The 20,497-nt window shown below is 37.8% G+C and overlaps 1 protein-coding gene across 4 annotated transcripts; it reads right to left on the minus strand.

Moving 5' to 3' along the window:
* Nucleotides 1-1,391: 1,391 nt before the first annotated feature.
* Nucleotides 1,392-19,934, minus strand: stom (stomatin). 4 transcript variants are annotated; one of them, XM_017715608.2, is made up of 8 exons: nucleotides 19,761-19,934; nucleotides 17,816-17,848; nucleotides 15,750-15,859; nucleotides 13,409-13,481; nucleotides 7,074-7,156; nucleotides 6,036-6,239; nucleotides 4,480-4,614; nucleotides 1,392-2,655 (listed from the first exon to the last, which is right to left on the minus strand). In XM_017715608.2, exons 1-8 carry the CDS (start codon nucleotides 19,831-19,833, stop codon nucleotides 2,467-2,469), a joined length of 900 nt encoding a protein of 299 aa, XP_017571097.1. In that variant the 5' UTR covers nucleotides 19,834-19,934; the 3' UTR covers nucleotides 1,392-2,466. The 4 variants fall into 4 exon arrangements, with proteins under 4 accessions (XP_017571097.1, XP_017571106.1, XP_017571121.1 ...); XM_017715617.2 differs by having other exon boundaries at nucleotides 19,773-19,933; XM_017715632.2 differs by lacking the exon at nucleotides 17,816-17,848 and having other exon boundaries at nucleotides 19,773-19,933.
* Nucleotides 19,935-20,497: the final 563 nt, after the last annotated feature.

The following is a 20,497-nucleotide window of genomic DNA, read 5'->3' on the forward strand; positions in this document are numbered from 1 at the left end:
AAGAGTCATTTCAGTCATTTTATAGTAGTTAGATGGCAGTGTGTAATGATTATGGCACATTACTGACTGTTTAAAAGGAAAATCAATGGAATACAGAAATGCACAAAACATGCATATGGTGTGGCTATTTCTGCCTCCCTCACTGTTACTAATCTCAAATGCACACTCTGATAAGTCATGCACATCTTTGGTGAACTGAATCTAAGAAAACATTAACCACTGAAAGCAGCACAGAAATTCCCTTCTCAAAAAAATAAATTAAAAATAAAAACTCTCCAGTAACAGCCTTCCATTCTCTTAGTAATACTGCATTTACTGTTTAATAACTGTTTAAGCTAAACATGGATAACGTTTATAACTACAAATATAAGAAATGCTTTTTTAAAAGTTCAGATAAAAATATATGCATTAATCAGTTGATATGATAGAATTCACATTAATAATAGATTAAGAAATCTAAAAAAAAAAAAAAAGCATGAATAAGCAAAGGAGCAAAAGTTGCATTTTACAGTATGTAGACAGATTATGGCTTAAGGCTTTGTAAGGACAGATATGGTTATTATAAAGGGTCTCTCAGAGAGAACAATAGGCACGCAGATACATTGTCAGTGGTGATGCAAGGCTAGTCTATTCCTGGGAAGAAAAAAAAAAACATAATACACTTTCCATTTTATGTTGCTCGTATCTCACTGACAAAAGCATACGGGGGGCATACACGCACAAAAAGCACATATACACGCAAGAGGGAAAAAAACACGCAAAAACCCAAAAGGTCATCAGGACCTCTTTCACATCACCAGTTTAGAACTCATAAATTTTATATATATATATATATATATCTTTTTTTTCCTGCATTAATTCATCATAAAATGTGATCCTCAACTAAGTCATGTATTGACTAATATGATGTGCCTAAAATACACAAAAAATATGATCTTGCAGGTCTTTATTGCCATTTATTATTCAAATCTTTGGCTGTCACTCTGGGTTTTTTCTTTACTTCATTGGTGAGTCTCCGTTGTGCTCTTGGGGTCATTTTGGCTGGGCGCCCACTTCTTGGCAGAGTAGCCACAGTCCTAAATTGTCTCCCTTTGTAGACTGTTGGCCTTACTGCAGACTGGAGAATTTCTGAAGTCTTTGAAATCACTTTGTAACCCTTTCCAGCTTTAGGTAAATCAACTATTTTTGATCATAGATCCGCTGAAAGCTCTTTTTGATGAGGCATGGCTCACATATGTGCATCCTTCTTGTGCAGAACACTCAAAAAGTTTTAGTGTTTTTTACCAGTCAAAGTAGCTCTAGTCCACACCTCCAAACTCATTTTCTTAACAAGATTCCAAGTATGCTAACACCTGACTCCAATTAGCTTTTCTGAGATCATTAACTAAAGGGTTCACATACTTTATCCAGTAGCACCATGAGGTTTTTATGGTTGGTCTCAATGAAGACATGAATGATCATATTTTTTTTTTTGTGTTATTAATTTAGGCACATTATATTTGTCAATATGCTTGACTTAAATGAGAATCAAATCACATATTATGACAAATTAATGCAGAAAACCATAAAATTCCAAAAGGTTTTTTTTCTTGCCACTGAGACATACACACATACATTTTATATATATATATATATATATATATATCCTGAGTATGTAGTTCTAGGGAAAACAACAGCTTGTTATAGAACCATTACATTATTTAGAGGAAGTGTAAAAAAGGTTATTTAAACTTACACATTGTATTTAGCCACTGAAATCATCTATGGGGAACCAAAAACACTCTTTAATAAAAATGTCAGTTCTTTGCGCAACGCCAAAGAATGAATTTTGGTTTGTTTGAAAAAATTATCTGTGTTAAGAATCTTTCAATGGTTTAAAGACCTTCACATAATACAAAGGTTCTATAACAGCTTACAGCTTCTCTAAAGAACCATGCTTTAAAAGTGGTTCTTCTATGGCAGTGGTCACCACCCCAGGTCCTGCAGCCCCTATTTTCCTGTGGAGTCCAGCTCCAATCACCATCTGCCACACTTGCTCCAACTAATTAACTTCTTCAGAAGTCCCTGACTGGGTGGATCACATGGCACCATAATGCACCAAATCCAGCCAATCAGGGACTTCATAAGAAGTTAATGATCTGAAGCAGGTTTAGCAGATTGTGGTTGGAGCACCACTACACAGAAAGGATTGATCTCCAGGACAGGGGTTGGTTCCTACTTCTCATCAGGAAAGACTTTCAGGAGAGCTGATGACCACTGTTGCTGACTGTGAATCAGATTAATAGGAGTTCCACTAAAGCCACTGCACTACAGCCAGAGTATGATTGTGTGTGTGTTTGTGTATGAATGCGTGTCAGATATTTCAGTAAATGCATCTGCATGTGTTGCATAAGTCCTCAGGGTGTTCAAGCGCATTCTTATATTACTGTGTGTTATTATGTTTGTGTGTGTGTGTAAGATGGGAGCTCAGCGCTTGAGGAAACTTTGCATCATGTCGATAGGCAGGGGGAAGATTATGGTGGAGTTTTTCTCAGCGGCGATAGTGTTCAGGGTCTGCAGATAGCGCAGCTGCAGAGCAGACGGAGACTCTGCTATCACCAGAGAGGCTTCCTTCAGTGCACGAGATGCATTCATCTCACCCTCAGCAGCAATCACCTACAGACAGACATACAGACAGACCGGGCTGTTAGCTCTATCAAATGGAGTGTCTTGCCAGTAACCCTTTCGAAGAATTTGGTGATGGCTACTTTAACTCATTTAAATCTGCTTCACACATGCATGCCCACACTCACCATAGAGGAACATATCAGCATGTAGAACTGGAGATTTCTAAGGGCTACTGTGTTTTCTATCACTGTACAAAATATGTATTAGCCTTCCTTTATTGTTGTTTACACTTGGCACAATGCAGTCAGACAAGTACCTTTCTCCTGACAACTGCCAAACCCAGACTCATCCATTGGATTGCCAGATGGAGAAGTGTGATTCATCACTCTAGAGAACACGTCTCCACTGCTATAGAGTCCAGTGACGGTGCTTTACACCACTGCATTCGATGCTCTGCATTGCACTTGGTGATGTAAGGCTTGGCTGTAGCTGCTCGGCCATGGAAACCCATTCCATGAAGCTCTATATACACTGTTCTTGAGCTAATTTCAAGGCCACATGAAGTTTGGAGGTCTGTATTTGACTGCAGAAAGTTGGTGACCTCTGCGCACTATGCGCCTCAGCATCCATTGACCCCACTCTGTCACTTTACATGGCCGACCACTTCTTGTCTGAGTTGCTGTCGTTCCCAATCGCTTCTACTTTGCTAAAATACAACTGATAGTTGACTGTGGAACATTTAGTAGTGAGGAAATTTCATGACTGGACTTGCACAGGTGACTTCCTATCACAGTACCATGCTGGAATTCACTGAGCTCCTAAAAGTAATTAGATGCTACTGTATATATATTGATACTGGATACTGATCCAGCAGTATTAGCCTGTAGTTCAGCAATAAAATTATTATTATTATTACAAACACTACACTACACAAACCAGCATCAATCTACTGTCTTAGACAATGCTTTACCTTTAACAATTGTTACTATTAGATTGATATTTTAATTATTTATTAATGTAGTATCTCTGTGTATTGAATGGGCAATTGCACTCACATATGTGCTGGTTAAGACTAAATCACCTTACTCTCTTAGTCTTCTTGTTTTTTTTTCATGGAAGGTATTACAGCAAAAATACATATTTTGGTGTGCTGTATTCACACGATTTCTTTTTTTACAAAAAACCAGACTGTGTGGTTACTACTCCGTTCACTTAGTGTAAACAGACACTACATCGTACCAAGCCTTGAAGAACACAACAGAAATTTGACTGCAATCATCCAGAACAGAAGCTGTTGCTAATAACCTCATAATCAATAAAACATCAAAGAGAAGGCAGTATGCCATCATGTGTTTTATTAAAGTGAGCACACATGGGACTCACAGATGATCATATGTTTGGTTAGAGGAAACATCTGGACCATCTAATGGTCCCTAAGGATGAGTTTGAGAACCAGGACTTCCATAAATATTATTACACTCAATTATAATTGATAGTAACATCCCAAAATGTCAGTGAGAGGCTACTTTTGAGCACTTGTTTATGATCCTGTTGGTTGCTAATGAAGAGCTGGAAGAAGAATATGGTTTATTTACTGCACAATACAAATATCTATGCTTTAAAAGTAAACTCAATTTATTTCTGTAATGAAGGGATTAAGCAAGAAGTTTATGTCCTTACTAATTTGCATAAAATTTAGTTTCATGCTTGACAGCAAAACCAGTACAGTCAGTCGCTTTGAAATATAAATTAATATAATATATAATAATTCAGCTCATTAGCTGGTCAGTCTGGAAATTGTATTTGAACACAAAAAGTCCCCAAAAGTGTGAAAACCAAACCACATCATGCGTATCTGTAGGAGTAGCCCACCTTAGCTCTGGCCTCTCTGGCTGCCTCGGCTTCAGCAGCCATGGCTCTCTGGAGCTGCAGTGGTAGTTTAACGTCTTTAATTTCCACCCGCTCCACCTTAATGCCCCAGTCATCAGTCGCGTCATCCAAAGTGCTCTGGAAAAGAGAAAAGAGGGTGTTTAGCTTGCTTTACTTCTTTTAGTCTCCTCAAGGATGAACAGCAGGACTGACACTGTTAATAATAATAACAATAATAATAATGATAATAATAACAACCTTAGAGTTCACCTGTTAACATAACCCTAACAGAAACAGAAATAGCAGGGCTGAGTACACAATACTTACCTCTCCTTATTTAAAACTGATCTTTATTTCATTAAAGTTGACATTTCACTGCGGTTATTGTTGTCTTTAAAAATATGGCAAGCAGGTGTTTTTTGCAGTCAGCTGAGTCAGATTAGTGTTTTAAAGTCAAACAACCCTGACACTGTGGTGTTTACACAGGTAAATCATGAGACTTCACAGCTATGAGGGTTAATGTTTTGACTCTACATACTCATGAGCCCCATTGTGGTGAAGTTCTTGTCTAAATTGCACTCAGTGTCATTATGAAAGACACTGCCATTGGTTATCAAGGTGTCACAAGCAGCAATGATGGTGAAGGTGTAAGGGGTTTCCTAAAGCTCTCAGGGGCAACATTACTGAACAACATTTGAATGGGACATGCTACAGAGTCATAGCAAATACCCTAAAAATCCCCATCAGCACAATATATAATATATAATTCGATAATATGGAGGTGGAAACTTCATGGAACCACAACTAATCAACCCTGGACCACACAAGCTTTCACAACACATGAACATGAATCCCGCACCATTACACGCGATTATACGTTTTTAAAGGAAACATAAATGGAGTGATGTACCAGCACATATTAGAGGGGAGAAGATCTCGACAACAGTCCCAAACATCTGCCAACTGCCACATTAATTCTCAAGACTATAGATTTTGAAATTTTAAGTCCATCAGAGGGATCCTCATAACCTTGGAAAATTAAAGATGGCTTGCCAAAAATAATGATGACAAAAATTTCACCACAATGCTTAAAAAAGCTAATTCCTTTTTTACTGGCAGACATTTAGAAGTTGTAACTGCTAACAATGCCTTTGCAACCAAGTACTAATGTTATAATCTGATGTGTCTTAATGCTTTCTTTATTCATTTAAAATTTTATATCTATTTAAGCATATTTTTGCTTGTATTTATGAACACATTTTTTATACATATTAATAAGTACAAAGTAAAAATGTAGATTTAATGTGGGTATATGCACTGGAGGTACAGTTGTATGCAAAGGTTTAGGCACATATCTTAGTGAAACTCATAAAGGGCTTGTTAATTAAGTGATTAGCTGGATCAGCAGGGAAAACCGACAGTGGTCTCCAGGACCAGGGTTGGGAACCATTGCTATGGTAGGATCGGAACACAAAGAACTGTGAAATTGAAATTTGAAAAAAAAAGAAATGTGTTTCTGCATGTGTTTATGCTTTACCCTATGGGCGAGCACATCACACCTGCATGCTATGGGCGATCTCCTCACGATCAGACAGGATCTCAGCCAGGTTCTTTGTGCCGAGCACGTTCCTCAGGGTGGTCTGAGCCAGCAGGCGGGTGGCAGCATCAGCATTGGTGATGTTGGCCACAGCCAAGGTAGCGTTCTGCACCCGATAATACACCACACCATCCACGCTAACTGTCACAGAGTCTTTCGTCAGGACCTGAGGACAGAGGACTTTTACATCAATCACACAGAGAAAATAAAGGTGATATCACTAAGCACGGCATAAAGCTGTGGTCTCCAACACTAGTCCAGGAGAGCTACCTTCCCACAGAGCCTAGATCCAACAACAGTCTGCCACACCTGCTTAAGTTACTCAGTCTTCTCCCAAATCCCTTGTTGACTGGATCAGATATATTAGAGTTAAGTTAAGGAGCAGGGCAGCTTACTGGATATAGGCTGGAACTAAACTCTACATGAAAGTAGCTCTCCAGGACCATGGTTGGAGACCACCCACATTTTATTCTATTTTATATCTTCCGTAAAAAGTCAACATATGATGTTTGTGGGGGTTTATGTATCAAAAATAGTTAATAATTAAGTTTTCCATTGCATTCTATTGTACCTCATTGAAAAAACAGTCCATGATCTGACACCCTTTATAACCTCACCATAAATGAGCCAGGCTAAACTGTAGTTGACTGAAAAGATGAATATGTAAATGCACTGTAACATCATAAAAACAACTTTTAATTGGGAGTAAATGAGACATTGTGAATTTAACAGTGTTTACGTACTGCATCAAACCATTTTATTAAGAAAAAAAAAGAAAAAATCCTAGGAAAATTTGTCTTTACATGGTACCAAGTACTTTGTTTCCACTGACTGCTCTTTCCTCCTCCACTGTATATTTCACATGGTTTGCAGCTAGCTGCTCTCTTGTAAGATAAAGCCACAAGGTGATCAAAGTGCAAAACTCTGTGTGTGTGTGTGTGTGTGTGTGTGTGTGTGTGTGTTTGTGTGTGTGTGTGTGCATTTCGTATGTATATCTTACCTCCTGAGGGGGGATGTCAAAGGTGATGGTGCGCATGTCCACATTAATGAAGCTGTCAGTGCAGGGCAGTATAAAGAAAAGACCTGCACAGTCATCATACCACACCATACACAAGCACACAAACACAAGAAAAAGAAAAGGACAGAGAGACCCCATTAACCATCTTAATGAATAAATGTGTCTGGAGAGCCATATGAGTGACACTTGGTCATTATGCACAAAAGTTCTTTCAACGTGCCACAAAACCAAGTGGAGTTAAGTGCAGGGTTGTGGGCGAAGATTCATCCTGTACTGTTTACTCACGGTGTACATTCCCCCTTAACCACAGACAAAACTTTCACTTTCAAGATTATTTTAGAAAATTACTTCAGGCGACTTACATGGTGATTGCTATGCACTTTTAGAATATCCACTTCAGTACAGTGGAATTATACTTACCAAAATCTCAGCATAACTGGATTATGCTGGCAATTTTAAGCTCTAGACGTATTATTTAGTTGTTAATCTTAAAAAAAACTGTCAACTCAACAGCAAACTTTAAAATATCCCAGTGATATTACAAGTATGTTGCCTGTTACTCAACATTTGATAGAATTAAAAACTAGAAAACTCAAACAGAACTATGTGAGTCCTATATTGACTGTCTTTTTGTTTTCTGGCAAGGAGATCCTAATGCGTGGCCACATGATCTTGTCTGATCTTGTTCACACGCCTTACTAAGTCATGGCCATGACTTAATTCTCTCATTCCCACACCTTACTAAGTCATTATTTTTATTTATATGGGATGTCATGAGTAGGGTTCCATAAAACTGTATGACTATGGCTAAGAAAAAAACATCAATTGGTGAAATGAAGAATAAAGAGAAAATAAAACTGGAAAATTATTTAGGCAATAGAATGTTCAAAATGATAGCTAACTAGTTTGCTCATTTTAAAGTGACTAAAGAGACTTTAGTTTGTGTGGCCTTAACTCTTACTGGTACAATAACCTGACATCAGCTTCTTCTAAGCAGCATTATCGAGCTTGGCGATCAATATTAAAATATCCTGTAATTAGCAGCAGAAAAAAATGATTAGGGAAATATCCCCTTTACACATCACTCAGTATCTAATACAAAATGGTACTAATCAGAATGAACATAGTATGTAAATGGATTGTGATTGTGAGTGAGGAAATGTGGGCCTAAGAACTATTTTGTGGGAGCGTTATTGTACACATACTAACTTTCTAGCCATTGTGGTCCATTTAAGCTGCGTCGTGTCATCTAAAGCCTCCATCAGAATGCTTTTTAAATTACAACAGCCAGCTAAACTACAAAATGGGGATGAAACCATAGTATAGGGGGAGAGAAGGCAAAACATGTTACAATAGTATTGATTAATATATTTTCTCTGCCTCTGATGCACAGTAACATGAACAAACATCAGAGGTTATCAAGGCCAACTTAATTTCAGGGGTTAAAAAAATTATTTTAGTTTAGTAGTATTTCAAGAAAGAAAATATCAGATCAGTGTTGGCCCAAACCAAATGTTTTAATATCAGTATTGGATCAGAAAGTATTGGGTCATCTCTAATATGTCTGTTCAGCATGCTGTCAGTTAGTAAGAGCTAATTCTGTAGCTCTAATCCCAGGACTGATGACTGGGGCTTTCCTCAGAAGCAACTCAACTCCCTCTCACAGACCAATGTCTGAAACGGGATTTAGCAATAATGCGAATAAAACCACCATCTTCACTGTTCACGTCTGGCTTTGCTTTGATAGTACCAGAATGGTACAATACTATAGTGCTTTCTTACAAGGCGCTGAGATTTACAAATGTATGAATTAAACATTTTCCTTTTCATTTCTGCTTGGACAAAACCATTCAGTCCACTGAGAGCTGCTCATGCAGGTAGTAAATCTTATGCTAGCTCTCAGAGGATGATGTACACACTCCGTCAGTCGGAGCTGTTCACTCCACTGAAGTCTCCCAAGATTTACAAGTACATACGCCTGTAAACTGCGGCCCTATGAACGTCTGTTCTCATTCAAACTGCATCTCCTAAACCCATACTCCTGAATAAAGAATCAAAAGCTTGGAATGTTATTGCTTGCCAAAGTAAAGCTTGGTAGGATGTGACATGCAGGGCAAGTAGGTCGGTTCAAATGAGTGCTGGCTCCGAAGAGTCCTCTTTTCGGTGTGTACGGCATACTTTTCCCAAAGTTTAAAAAGGAAACTGTGAAGTTAGCCAAACAGCAGATAAGATATGTTACTCTACTGTAACATAGCTTTGCCTAGCCTGCTGTGGTGCACTTGAGGAACGGGTGGAAAATTCCACCCATTTCCACCAGTTAGGGAGACGAGGGTTTTCTGAAATATTTAGTCCCTAAGGATGTCTTAAGAGATACAGTCTTAAGAGAGGTCAAGTAAAAGCTAGATTCTCATAATCAACAATGGGATACATACTTGCACATACAATTATGGGTTACCAAATAAGGCAAGTGAAGGGCCCAAAGGGGAATCATAAACATCAAACAAAAGCTCCTCATTGGCTGGTGAGGCATCACTAGCTTTCAGGGCATCAGTGACAACAATGTAGCCTAGTTCTAATATTAGCCACTTCCTTCAACATTGTAATCCTGACAGAAATTTCCTGGCATGCAAGGTCACATTCCAAAACGCAAAGCATGGAGGGAGACCAAATATAAACTACAGATAAGTTACATCTCTAGAGCACAGGTATGTAGTATGGCAAGGCTAAAGATGATGCAACTGTATCTGATTCACTAAAACCCTTAAGAGCGACCAATTCGAGACTTTGGCTTAATGGACAGTATAAAGATCATAAACTGCAAAATACCATGTCAGACAAGATTACATTTGAATCTTGACTCAATTTGGAAGCAGGAAATAAAGAGTAAATAAAAGAGTTGTAGCAGGCCATAGTATCAAGTGTTAACATGCTGTAACTGTGAGCAAAGTCAACATAGCTATTAAAAAAAGACTGAAAAAAATGCTTAAAAATCATCTAAACGTGGTCCTAATATTCTCATGAACATCAGTAATTGACAGACCTCAGACCTCACATAATACTATGCCACTGAAGCAGAGCTAAACACAACAATGCACAAAGGGAGAAAAAAGTGAAACAGGCCATAGAGATACAGCTTGTGCAGCAGGCGATCCTCTCTGTGTCCAACACTCACTAAAAACATTATCCAGCATTTATATGGCATGGTCTTGAAGAAGGTAAGGTTATTATTCACCATACTGCTGGATGTGCATCCGAGGAATGTTGGCATGGCTGGGTAAATGAATGAAGGATGGATTGATGAACAGACAGCCAGACAGATTTGTCAGCTTGACATTTGTGGTAAGTTAGCTTTCGCTTGGTTGTTAGCTTTCCCTTGGTAAGTTTCTCTGACTCAAACACAGATCAATTGTAGGTGCAATACAGTGTGTGGGTAAGATTATCCACATCAGCTATAACCATTTTCTTTACTAATGAACTTTTTAAAAATGTAGTGTCAAAAGCTCTTTTTTTCTCTCTCTCTGTTCTGCCTCTGTCAATTTTGATGTCATTTCATCTCGAAAGGTGACAATTGTTGGAATAAGTCTATAAATGTCTACACAGGTTTGCCACACATTGTTAGAAATAAAAGCTCTGTGCAGGTACATTTTTCATTCATCAAAGCACAAACAATGTAACTGTTCCCTCAAAGGTACAACAGTGTAACTTAAATATTTTTTCCCCAGGTGAAAAGTACATATTTGCACCTTTTCATAACGAAATGTTTTAAAACAGAGCAATAAAATAAAAAGCCAGGATTCGAGACGGGGTGTGTGGAGTCAATACAACTTAGAAAATGTTATTTCAATTATGGTACAATTATATTCCCTGACTAAACGTACGAGATGTACCCTTGAGGGCCCCACCCCAACCCTCATAATATGTCACAGCTCCATAGCAACAGAGCCAAAGATCGTAAAGCTTGCCATTAGTTAGACTGCCTGGTCCATTAAGCGAATTAGCTGGCTGCAGTCAAAGATAGACAGGCTGCTGAAGACTGTGACTAATCCCATGCCACAGTCTTCAACAACCAGTGGCAAATATATGATCACTCTATAGTTTTAAAATAAGATGAAAGGACATTGCAGAACATGACCAATAATAACAATTTGTGTTTGATGCAGACAGCCTATTGCTCTCAGGGATACATGAGCAAGTCAACCTTTGAATAAAATTTAATTACCACCGCTGTTTTAAAGATGTATCTGTTCAAAAAGCACACTTTCTGGAATCTCAGTTCATTCCAGTGTCTTGCAGTGTCTGTAAATGTTGTATGCTGTGTTTTTGTGCTTACCGCTGCCCAACTTCTGCTATTGTTCCTTATATCTATCAGATCTGATCTCTGCTGGCACTACAAGATTTTGCCTCTGCAAAGAGAGGCTTTGAATGTAGGCCAGCGGAAATGGAAAAACAGGCACATTGTTTATTCACTGCGTCACACAGCTATTTAGGCAGACCACTGTGATGCAGCAGCAAACAAGTGAGTTTCTCATGTAAGCAGACCCTGTGGTGTAGCACCTTGCCAAGGAGTTTCATAAATAAACAAGTTGAAAAACAAGACGTATTTGAGCACAACAGGCTAACAAGGGTATGTGGGCGCTTACGGCTCATGCTATGGAATGAAACTTCCCCAATATTGCCTTACATGGTAAATCTTTCACAGCCAAACCTCTCTCACTGTTCGAATGTAGGGTTGTAGCTCACTTGTAAATGACTTTGGAACTATTTGAAAAGACCAAGTAATTTAGACTTGTATCTGTTAAAAATTAGGCATCAAAGAGGACTCAATTTCACTGGGTCTTGTTCTTACTCTCATTTGGACTCAGACTTGGCCTTGGTCTCGGTCTCCTTTAGAAACTTGGTCTTATCTAGCCAGTCTGGCACTTGTCTTGGACTACATAAAGGTGGTCTTGACTACAGCTGTACCAAGTTGATTAGAAATTCACTGCTAAATGCTGCTCTTTAGTGCACTGTTTCAGTCTTTTTTTATTTTATGATTCTTTATGCTTCGAGACAAACATGATAAGCCTATCAGCACCTATTGTTATCCAAATATTATGTGAATACTCAAAACAAATGATGCTTTAAACATGGTTCAAATGACTCAACTGAGTTCTGAAAAATCAAAGTAGTATTTTGAATCAAACTTTACATTTTTCAGTCAATTTTCATGCACTGAAAAACAAAAACACTATGCAGTATCAAAGGAATGCCATTTCAGACTTGGTGTGCAAGTGGTCATAGATATAGAGCATGTCTAATTAGAATCTGTCTCATGCATTTAGGATTTTTTGCTTTCATAAATTAAGCACTTAAGTCAATTAAGTTGTATGCAAAAGTTTGAAAATCCTGTGGGGCTGTTTTTGGTTCTCTCTCTAAGATGTAAACAAAGTAATTAAGAGTGGTTTGGTGTGAAATTATCTGTTTTACAGAAACTTACAGAGTGAGAATTGTACACAGTGTTGGTGACAGGAACCAGATGTCTACCTGTAAAAGTTCCTTCATAGAATGTTTTTATATGTAGTGGGTTGATACACACTACCTGATGTCTGACAGACTGTTTCATAATAACGTTTTGGTGTAAAATGTAATCCATTTATTTTGAAGAATCCAAACTCTAACTGTACCAGGAGAACCAGCCTGATGTCTGCAGTAGTGAAGTTTGATCATTTGCATACCAGACACCTAGCCAGCCCATAAGATAAAGGGTTGATGCAGCTTTATAGCTGGACTGATGCAAAGATAAATCTCAGTCTATACATGAAAAGTGACAGGTTTTAATACATTCATGATGGACAGACTTGTGCAGGGTGTTGTGAGGCAAAGCAGTAAACACATTTTTCAGATTTAGAATATTTTACCATTATTAACATTACATATGAAAAAAACTGGTGGTTTGGATTGTAAATAAAAAGGCTATATTTGTGTTATCACATTGACTCCTATCACCACCACTGTAAAGAAATTGGAAAGTTTCTCTTAATGTGAAATGGCTCATTGTAATCAGTCTGAACGACTCTTTACATCTCAATGACTGATTTATTATTCAGACATTTTGGAAAATCTTACATGTTACAACTGAGTGAATTATATGTCTAGGCTATAAAAAGAATGTGGTAAACAAAAAGAAAACTTTGAGAATACTACCTGAATATTACCTTGTAAGAATACAGATACTGAGACAGAGAGGAACAGAGAGAATGGAGTGCAACACATTGGCAGGAAGGGAAAAAAGAAAAAAAAAAGCTTTGAGGGCAATAAAATTAAGAGGGCTCTCTTACCTGGTCCTTTGGCTCCTCCTCGCAAAATACGGCCCAGACGAAAGATTATAGCCCGCTCGTACTCCTTCACTATCTATAGGTACGACAGAAAGAGTTCAGCTCTCAATGATATCTTACATATAGGCTTGCATAACATATAATCTAACAATCATTAACATTTGCCTTTCTAAAAAAAAGGGCCAGAATTACAAAAAATGACCTGGCTCCACTTTAATTTTCCACTGTATGAGCAGATGAGAAGTACTTTACTGCATGACAGAAGAAATTACACTCTTGATAAAATTTCCCATTAGACTAGAGATAAGTTCCCAACCCGATCCTCAGGGCCCCCAGCTGGTCCACATTTTTGCTCCAACCCGACTTGTAACCCATAGTATAGAGTGGAAAATGAGAGGGATCTAAGGACCGGCCTGGAATTCCTTGGACTAGAGGCAGCCGGTGTCTCAAGTGGGTTCTCAAGACTGTAAACTGAGAACTGATCTGATCTAACACAACTGTTGGAGATTATATAAAGTTCAATAATGATCTGATAAGTGTGTGAAAGTAGAAAAACACTAACGTGTGCTTCATGCAGTCCCCATGACTGAGACTGAAAGCCACAAATGTATGCAATAGACAACATCAATCTATTCTGTTCAACCCATACTCAGTCTGAAATCAACAATCAGATAACAAAAAAACATTTATTTCCTTTTTTCATTTTAGTCTCTCAAAACCAAATTGGATTGTTTAATATAAAACATTATTCCATGAATTCTCAGTATTCTTTTTTAAATTAGATGATCATTGTTGCTAAATGATAAAATAAGACCTGTATCAACAGGTGAACACAAATACTCGGCCATGAGCATCTGCAGGTTTACCAAAGACCAGTTGAAAGTTGAAGATAGGATAAGTAAAAAAAATAAATAAATAACCTCTTAAAATGGTATTGGTCAGTTCAATTAATCAATTTATTAAGCAATCAAGAAATTTTTTGAGGCCACAATCTCGCTGTGTTTAACAGACACATGCCAGGACAGATTAGACAATAGCAGCTAAAAGGAATAAATGGATTGTCTGGACCAATACAAATATTTCACCTCAAACACACTAGCATCAGGCTGTTAATATCATCATTATAATCTTTATATATAAATGATAATAGTAATAGTAATAATAATAATTTCTTTGATGAAAATGAAAAGTAATGATCCAGTTTTTGTCTTGAAAATGGATATGAATGGAAGATACCAGGATTTATATTCTACATTCTCTACACAGGATCCAGTTTACGCACCCCTCCCACCCCCCTTCCCACTTTACTCTAACAGGATGCACCCAGATGCCAAGCTTTGATCACTGAGATTGAGTGACATAAAATATGCCATATGAGACACACTCTGAAGGTACTTCATTTTTTTCCGTTTTTGATACTGCACTGAAACTGATACGCAATAGCTGTCTAGCAAGACTAATGCTGTTTGTTTCATTATAAGTATAACATGGAATCCTTGTCCAAAAAAATATCTTATTTCTTTTCGCTTTTTTATTTTTATGCATCATTTGAGTAAAGCAGCTGCCCTTCATGTTGTGTGCAAACTTCATGATGAACAGACTAATAGAAACACTCCAAAATGACTTATAATAAAATCTGCTCCTAAATAAACTAGGCTCCTAATGGGGTATATGCATTCACTGAGTAAATGCTTTTACATTTTCCTGCCCTAGCCTAATACACTATTAATAAAGCACCTTCAGAACATCTCTTTAGTCTGTGGTTAGGGTTTAGCTATTTCAGGGTGATGCCAATGCATTTAGCTTTAGAATCTACAATGGACACTCCACCCTACTATAAATACTACAACACTACTTAAGGGGGAAATTACACCCTTAATATAATTTTCCATTACACAAGAGGTTGCCAGGCAGCTTATGGAGCTGTGTCTTGGCTAACTAAAGGCAGATTATGAAAGAGCACTAGCACAGCGTGAACAAGGCTATATGTATGCATCAGTGGATATTTGTCTCAATCCTAGAGCCATCAGTATAAAAACATCATCAGTGAGGTTACAGGATTTCACTGCTGTTGTAAAAATACAGTGTTTCTCTGAAATGGTAACTTTATAAGAAAAAGAAAACATTTTTTCACTTTTAATGTGCATTAAAATAACAGCATATTATACCAAGTAATTTTGGGCCATTTCCATTGATATTTTGAAATAACAGTAATAATTTATTAATTAATTCAAATACCTGAGGACTGCAATTGGCTTGATTACCAAAATTGATAAACAGTCAGTATTTCTTGCAACCTAGCATTTAATGGTAAACATCAGGAATGTCAAGCAGTGCCAATTACCTTGATGCACATCCATATGGATATGGGCAGGGTGAGGAGGGTCAGCAGGATGGAGAACAGCACCAGCATCCACCCACACATTCCGATGTCACTGTCAGAGTTCTCCAGAGCTAGAAGATAATCGCAGGAGGCCAAAAAGAGGTTTTGGATTGTTAAGAGTGAATTAGTGCAAACCGGTGGGTGTGTATATCATAAACTACTCAAAATGGAGACAATAACATTTGACTAGAAATTCAGAATCATACGATTTGTATGGCTGCACAATATATTGTTTGTTAAATGTTACCACAATATTACTGGACTTTGCAATATTAACATCACAGATGGCTGTAGTAGATTAGATTTTGCGGAGGTATTACTGGCACCCCTCTCGGTCAATCCCAGCTGTCTCTAAATTATGCCTTCTCTAACAAGCAAAGGAAAAAGTTTGACAAAAGACCTTAAAACAAACTTGCATTGAGAACAATAGTGGCAGTAAATTAGTCTGAGCACTTACGCTAACAAATGGTCGAAAGATGCTACTGATTATACATTATGACTGACACAACCCATCCTGATCATCTGGAAGGTGATCTTTTAATTTAATTTCTGAAGCTCAAAATGAGTTTCAACGGCAAAACCATAAACAGGCACACATATGTTGACTTTTAAAGCAAGCCAAACTTAAACTGGATTCCTATATTTGCAATAAAATACACATATACTTTTCAATGACATCCAACAATAAATAATATTACCAAACAATGTTAGTTCGGTTTGCTAACAAGTTAGCTTTTCTTAGCTTCATAAATTAGTCAGATTAAACAGGACACCTCTATCATTTATGACTTAAACATTGTATAGATAAATATTAATGATTAATGATTTCTCCTCGATAGGAAACAAGCTTAATTGTGGCATTTTTCTGCAAACCTTAGTTCACAATTCCTATTTATTTGCTGATTTTAACATATTTGGGGAGGAAAAAAATGCATAAAATAAAATGTGCCATAGCTAATGCGTTAATTCTTTAAAGGCATAAGCAGAAAGGTGTTCTCTGTAGAGAGTGTGTTTTCCTATTTTCACTCAGAAAATCAACAAGACATGGAATTTGACCAGGGGTGCCTTTTGCATATGGATGGAATACATCCAAGAACCAAACGACTTGATTCAAAAATATTAACTGGACTGTAGAAGATGTAGATATTCTCCAAATCCTACACTCTGTACCTCTACAAATTTTTGAGCTTGTACATCAACAAACTGTCGTTTACAACTAATACAAAGAAATAATTAGTTTTATACAAATATAAAGTTTTATACAAAGAAAAACAAAGATTATTCACTCGACCTTCATGATGACCTTCGTCTACGGGATAATTATTCACATTAACGTCACAGTCTCTATACTAAAACCATCTGACAGTGTTTAAAGCATCACAATGCTCATGCTTACAAATAACATGGGTTGCCATATAGCTTGTTTAGTTGCTGAATTACACTGTAGGTCTGTGAAGAGTTGTTCTAAGCAGAGTCCTGCGAACATTTTCAGTTAAATCATCAGCATGTTTCAATCCTTTGAGACTTTCAGTTCCTATTTACAGTATTTACCATATTAACAACTTACAAACAGAGCCAACAGAACTGATACCTTTTGTGGGATCACCTTACAATGAACAGTGTTCCCTTAAATATTGATCTTTAGAGGATCAGACTTCAAACCGTACTAACTGCAATAAACCTGATTTGACTGTGCTGTTTTGTGCACCATATTAATCTGTTTATAAATACTTCTGTTGGGCAGCATGGGCATGAATAGTGAATGTAAGTATCATCTCAAGGTTTTTAATTGGTCATTCTTTCAACAACAAGATGTGGCGCATGCATTAGAATAACATGCCACTGTTATCAAGCAGCAACAAAAGACAGCAACTATAACAAATCCAATTATTAAAACTAAACTAGATGAGCCACAACACAAGCCCAGTCAAAACCTGCTAGCTTTCTGAAGAGCGAGAAGGAAACATGCTGTGTAAATGCTCAGAACACAACAACTTAAAGCAAAATGTTCCTTTTAACTGTCGTACCTTTGGTCTCAGCAACTGTAAGATGGTAGTGATCTAAAGAGAGATGCCACAGTAAAAAATGTCAGACATTTGCAGACAGTTATGCTGAGCCCTTCTGAGGCCTCTGTCAGTAATAGAAATACTACAAATAACCAAAGTCATGAGTAGAATTAGCCAGAAAGAGCATTTAAAATTACAGCACAACAGTGAGCATTTGGCAGTACAGGTCTGTGTTTAGCATACACATAATATAAAATAGTAGTGTCTTTAATAACTATATAATGTTGCATTATCAAGTCTGTGCTGAGATTCAATAATAAGACATAATGCAATATTCAACACAAACAATATCATTGTGGACACTTTGAAATGCCATCACTGCATTTTAGTCATTTTAGGCAGGAGCAGATTCACCAGAGATTTTAAGATACCCAGCTTGTTCACAATGTCCCACTATGCGGTCACACTGCAACTGTGTCCATCTTCACACCCTTCATCACAGACAGCAGTGCTGCCCATTCATGTTCAATGTGCTAAGAGGGTCTACCACCCAGCTCAGGAAACAAACCCTATCATACAAACCCTATTATACAAAGTGCCCCCCCCGAGATAGAAATCTCCAAACACATTATTGCTTTTAAAAATGATATTCAGAATATTAGGATTATCTACATATTCACTATACATGTAGTGTTTTAAGCACAATATAGTGATTCCTAATAAAGGTTAGATAATCGTCATGATATTAATTTTATACTAGCACTAGGGTTGCACAATTGGAACTGGCCAAGATTGGAATCTTATGAAAGACGTCATGCTTGTTATATTGCAGAAAAAAATAAATAAATAAAATAGAAATAAAAATAAAATGTAAAAAAATTGATGTGGTATAGAACCATTTTCAAAACAGCCCTGTACAGGACCATACTCAACATATTCTCCATCAACCTGAAGATCCATTGCACCATAAAATGGTACACTCTTAAAAGAGATGGTTCTTCAAGGGTTCTTTAGTTAAAAAAAGGCTCTATGCAGAACAATGAACACTCAAACAACCCTTTGCATGATTAATAGGTTCTCTGCATTGTGTATGTGTTCTTCAATGTGTTCTTCAATTCGATGGAGAATGTGCTGTAGATGGCTCCATACAGCACCTTCTCCATCAAATGAGGGACCATTTTATCACGAAATGGTGCACTCTTTAAAAAGATGGTTCTTCAAGGGTTCTTCAGAAAAGAAAACGGTCCTATATAGAACCATGAACACTCAAAGAAACCTTTGCATGATTAAACGGTTCTTTGCATCATGTAAGCTTTCTTCAGATTGATGGACAATGTGCTGAAGACGGTTCTACACAGCATACAGCATAACAAAAAGGGTTCTTCTATTGTTACAGGTTCGACATCGTAACTATGGCAGATTTAATCATGCAAAGGGTTCTTTGAGTATTCGGGGTTCCATGGAAACACTATTTTCCTAAAGAACCATCTTTTCAAAGAGAATATTTCTTCTACTAAAGGACCCCGGAGGACGCGCCTTCGAGTGCAGTCTGCATACATCATTATGATTATTTTTGTTGCTGTTGTTATTATTATTATTGTTTCTATACCATTTTCTCACAAGATTTTATGTATCTATACGTATTAAAGATTGAAATATGTAGCTAAACTGCTGACTCTGCTCCACATCATATGACCCGAACAGAGCAGTAGCAACTGCCCTCTGCGCGAGACCACGCCCACCTCCACAGACCAGTGAGCGGAGAAAATCGCTCACTAAATCCTCCAAACACCGACACAGAAACACACATTCTGTTCAAAACAGCTCAAAAGCGCAGCACTGCACAGCTGCCCGCTGCAGAGGTCTGTAAACTGGAGCTGACTATAGTCGTAAGCGCGGATCTGTTAGACCGTCTGTTGTGGATTTATCTCGCTGTAAAACTGTGACATGCGCAGTTCAGCCTCACCTGCCTGCCGACCTGCCTGCCGACCTGTCTTCGTCTGCTCGCCCATCGCGGACGTCTCTCTACCTTCCTCCATGGCTCACTTTCTGAAGTAACGCTTAACACTGGCTCCTGCTGCAGGACGATCCGGGGTAGAAGGGGCGGACATGGGGGGGAGGGGACCTATTCAACCTACATGTAAACAATGTGGCCTGGGAGAAACTCGTCGGCGCCCTCTGCTGTGACGGAGTAGCCCTGGAATGAAAGGCGTCATGTTGACAAGAATCTGCTATAGCAGAAAAGCAACAGTCCAGTCACTGAGGTGCCATGCGTAGTGTTTTGGATTGAAATGGTGTTTTGTAGAGAAACGTTATGACTTTTATGTTGTTTACAGTGATGGTGATGGGAACCAGAGGTGTCTATAACACAATTTGAGTTCTCCATTTTACTTACTGTGAAAAAAGACAAGTGAGCTCAAACATGTTTTCTGGGTTTTTATATATTGATAATGCACAATGTTGATTTTAAAAAGTTTTCTTTGGTTCACTATTTCCTTTACATATGTCTTATGAGTGGAACAAAAGAAAACATTTTAGGCCAAAACATACCCATATAGCAGACAGTTTTGGGTTTCCTGTGTGAGTGTTGGTTGACTCCCAGTGTAGATGTCAGGCATGTGGACCAGAATACGGCCAGATCTTGGATAGCTTCATACTGTTTTGCCTCATGCCTACAGTTGTGGAACAGTTCTGGCGTGAATA

The sequence above is a fragment of the Pygocentrus nattereri genome, chromosome 16 (assembly GCF_015220715.1).
Source record: "Pygocentrus nattereri isolate fPygNat1 chromosome 16, fPygNat1.pri, whole genome shotgun sequence".
Classification (NCBI taxonomy): Eukaryota; Metazoa; Chordata; class Actinopteri; order Characiformes; family Serrasalmidae; genus Pygocentrus; species Pygocentrus nattereri.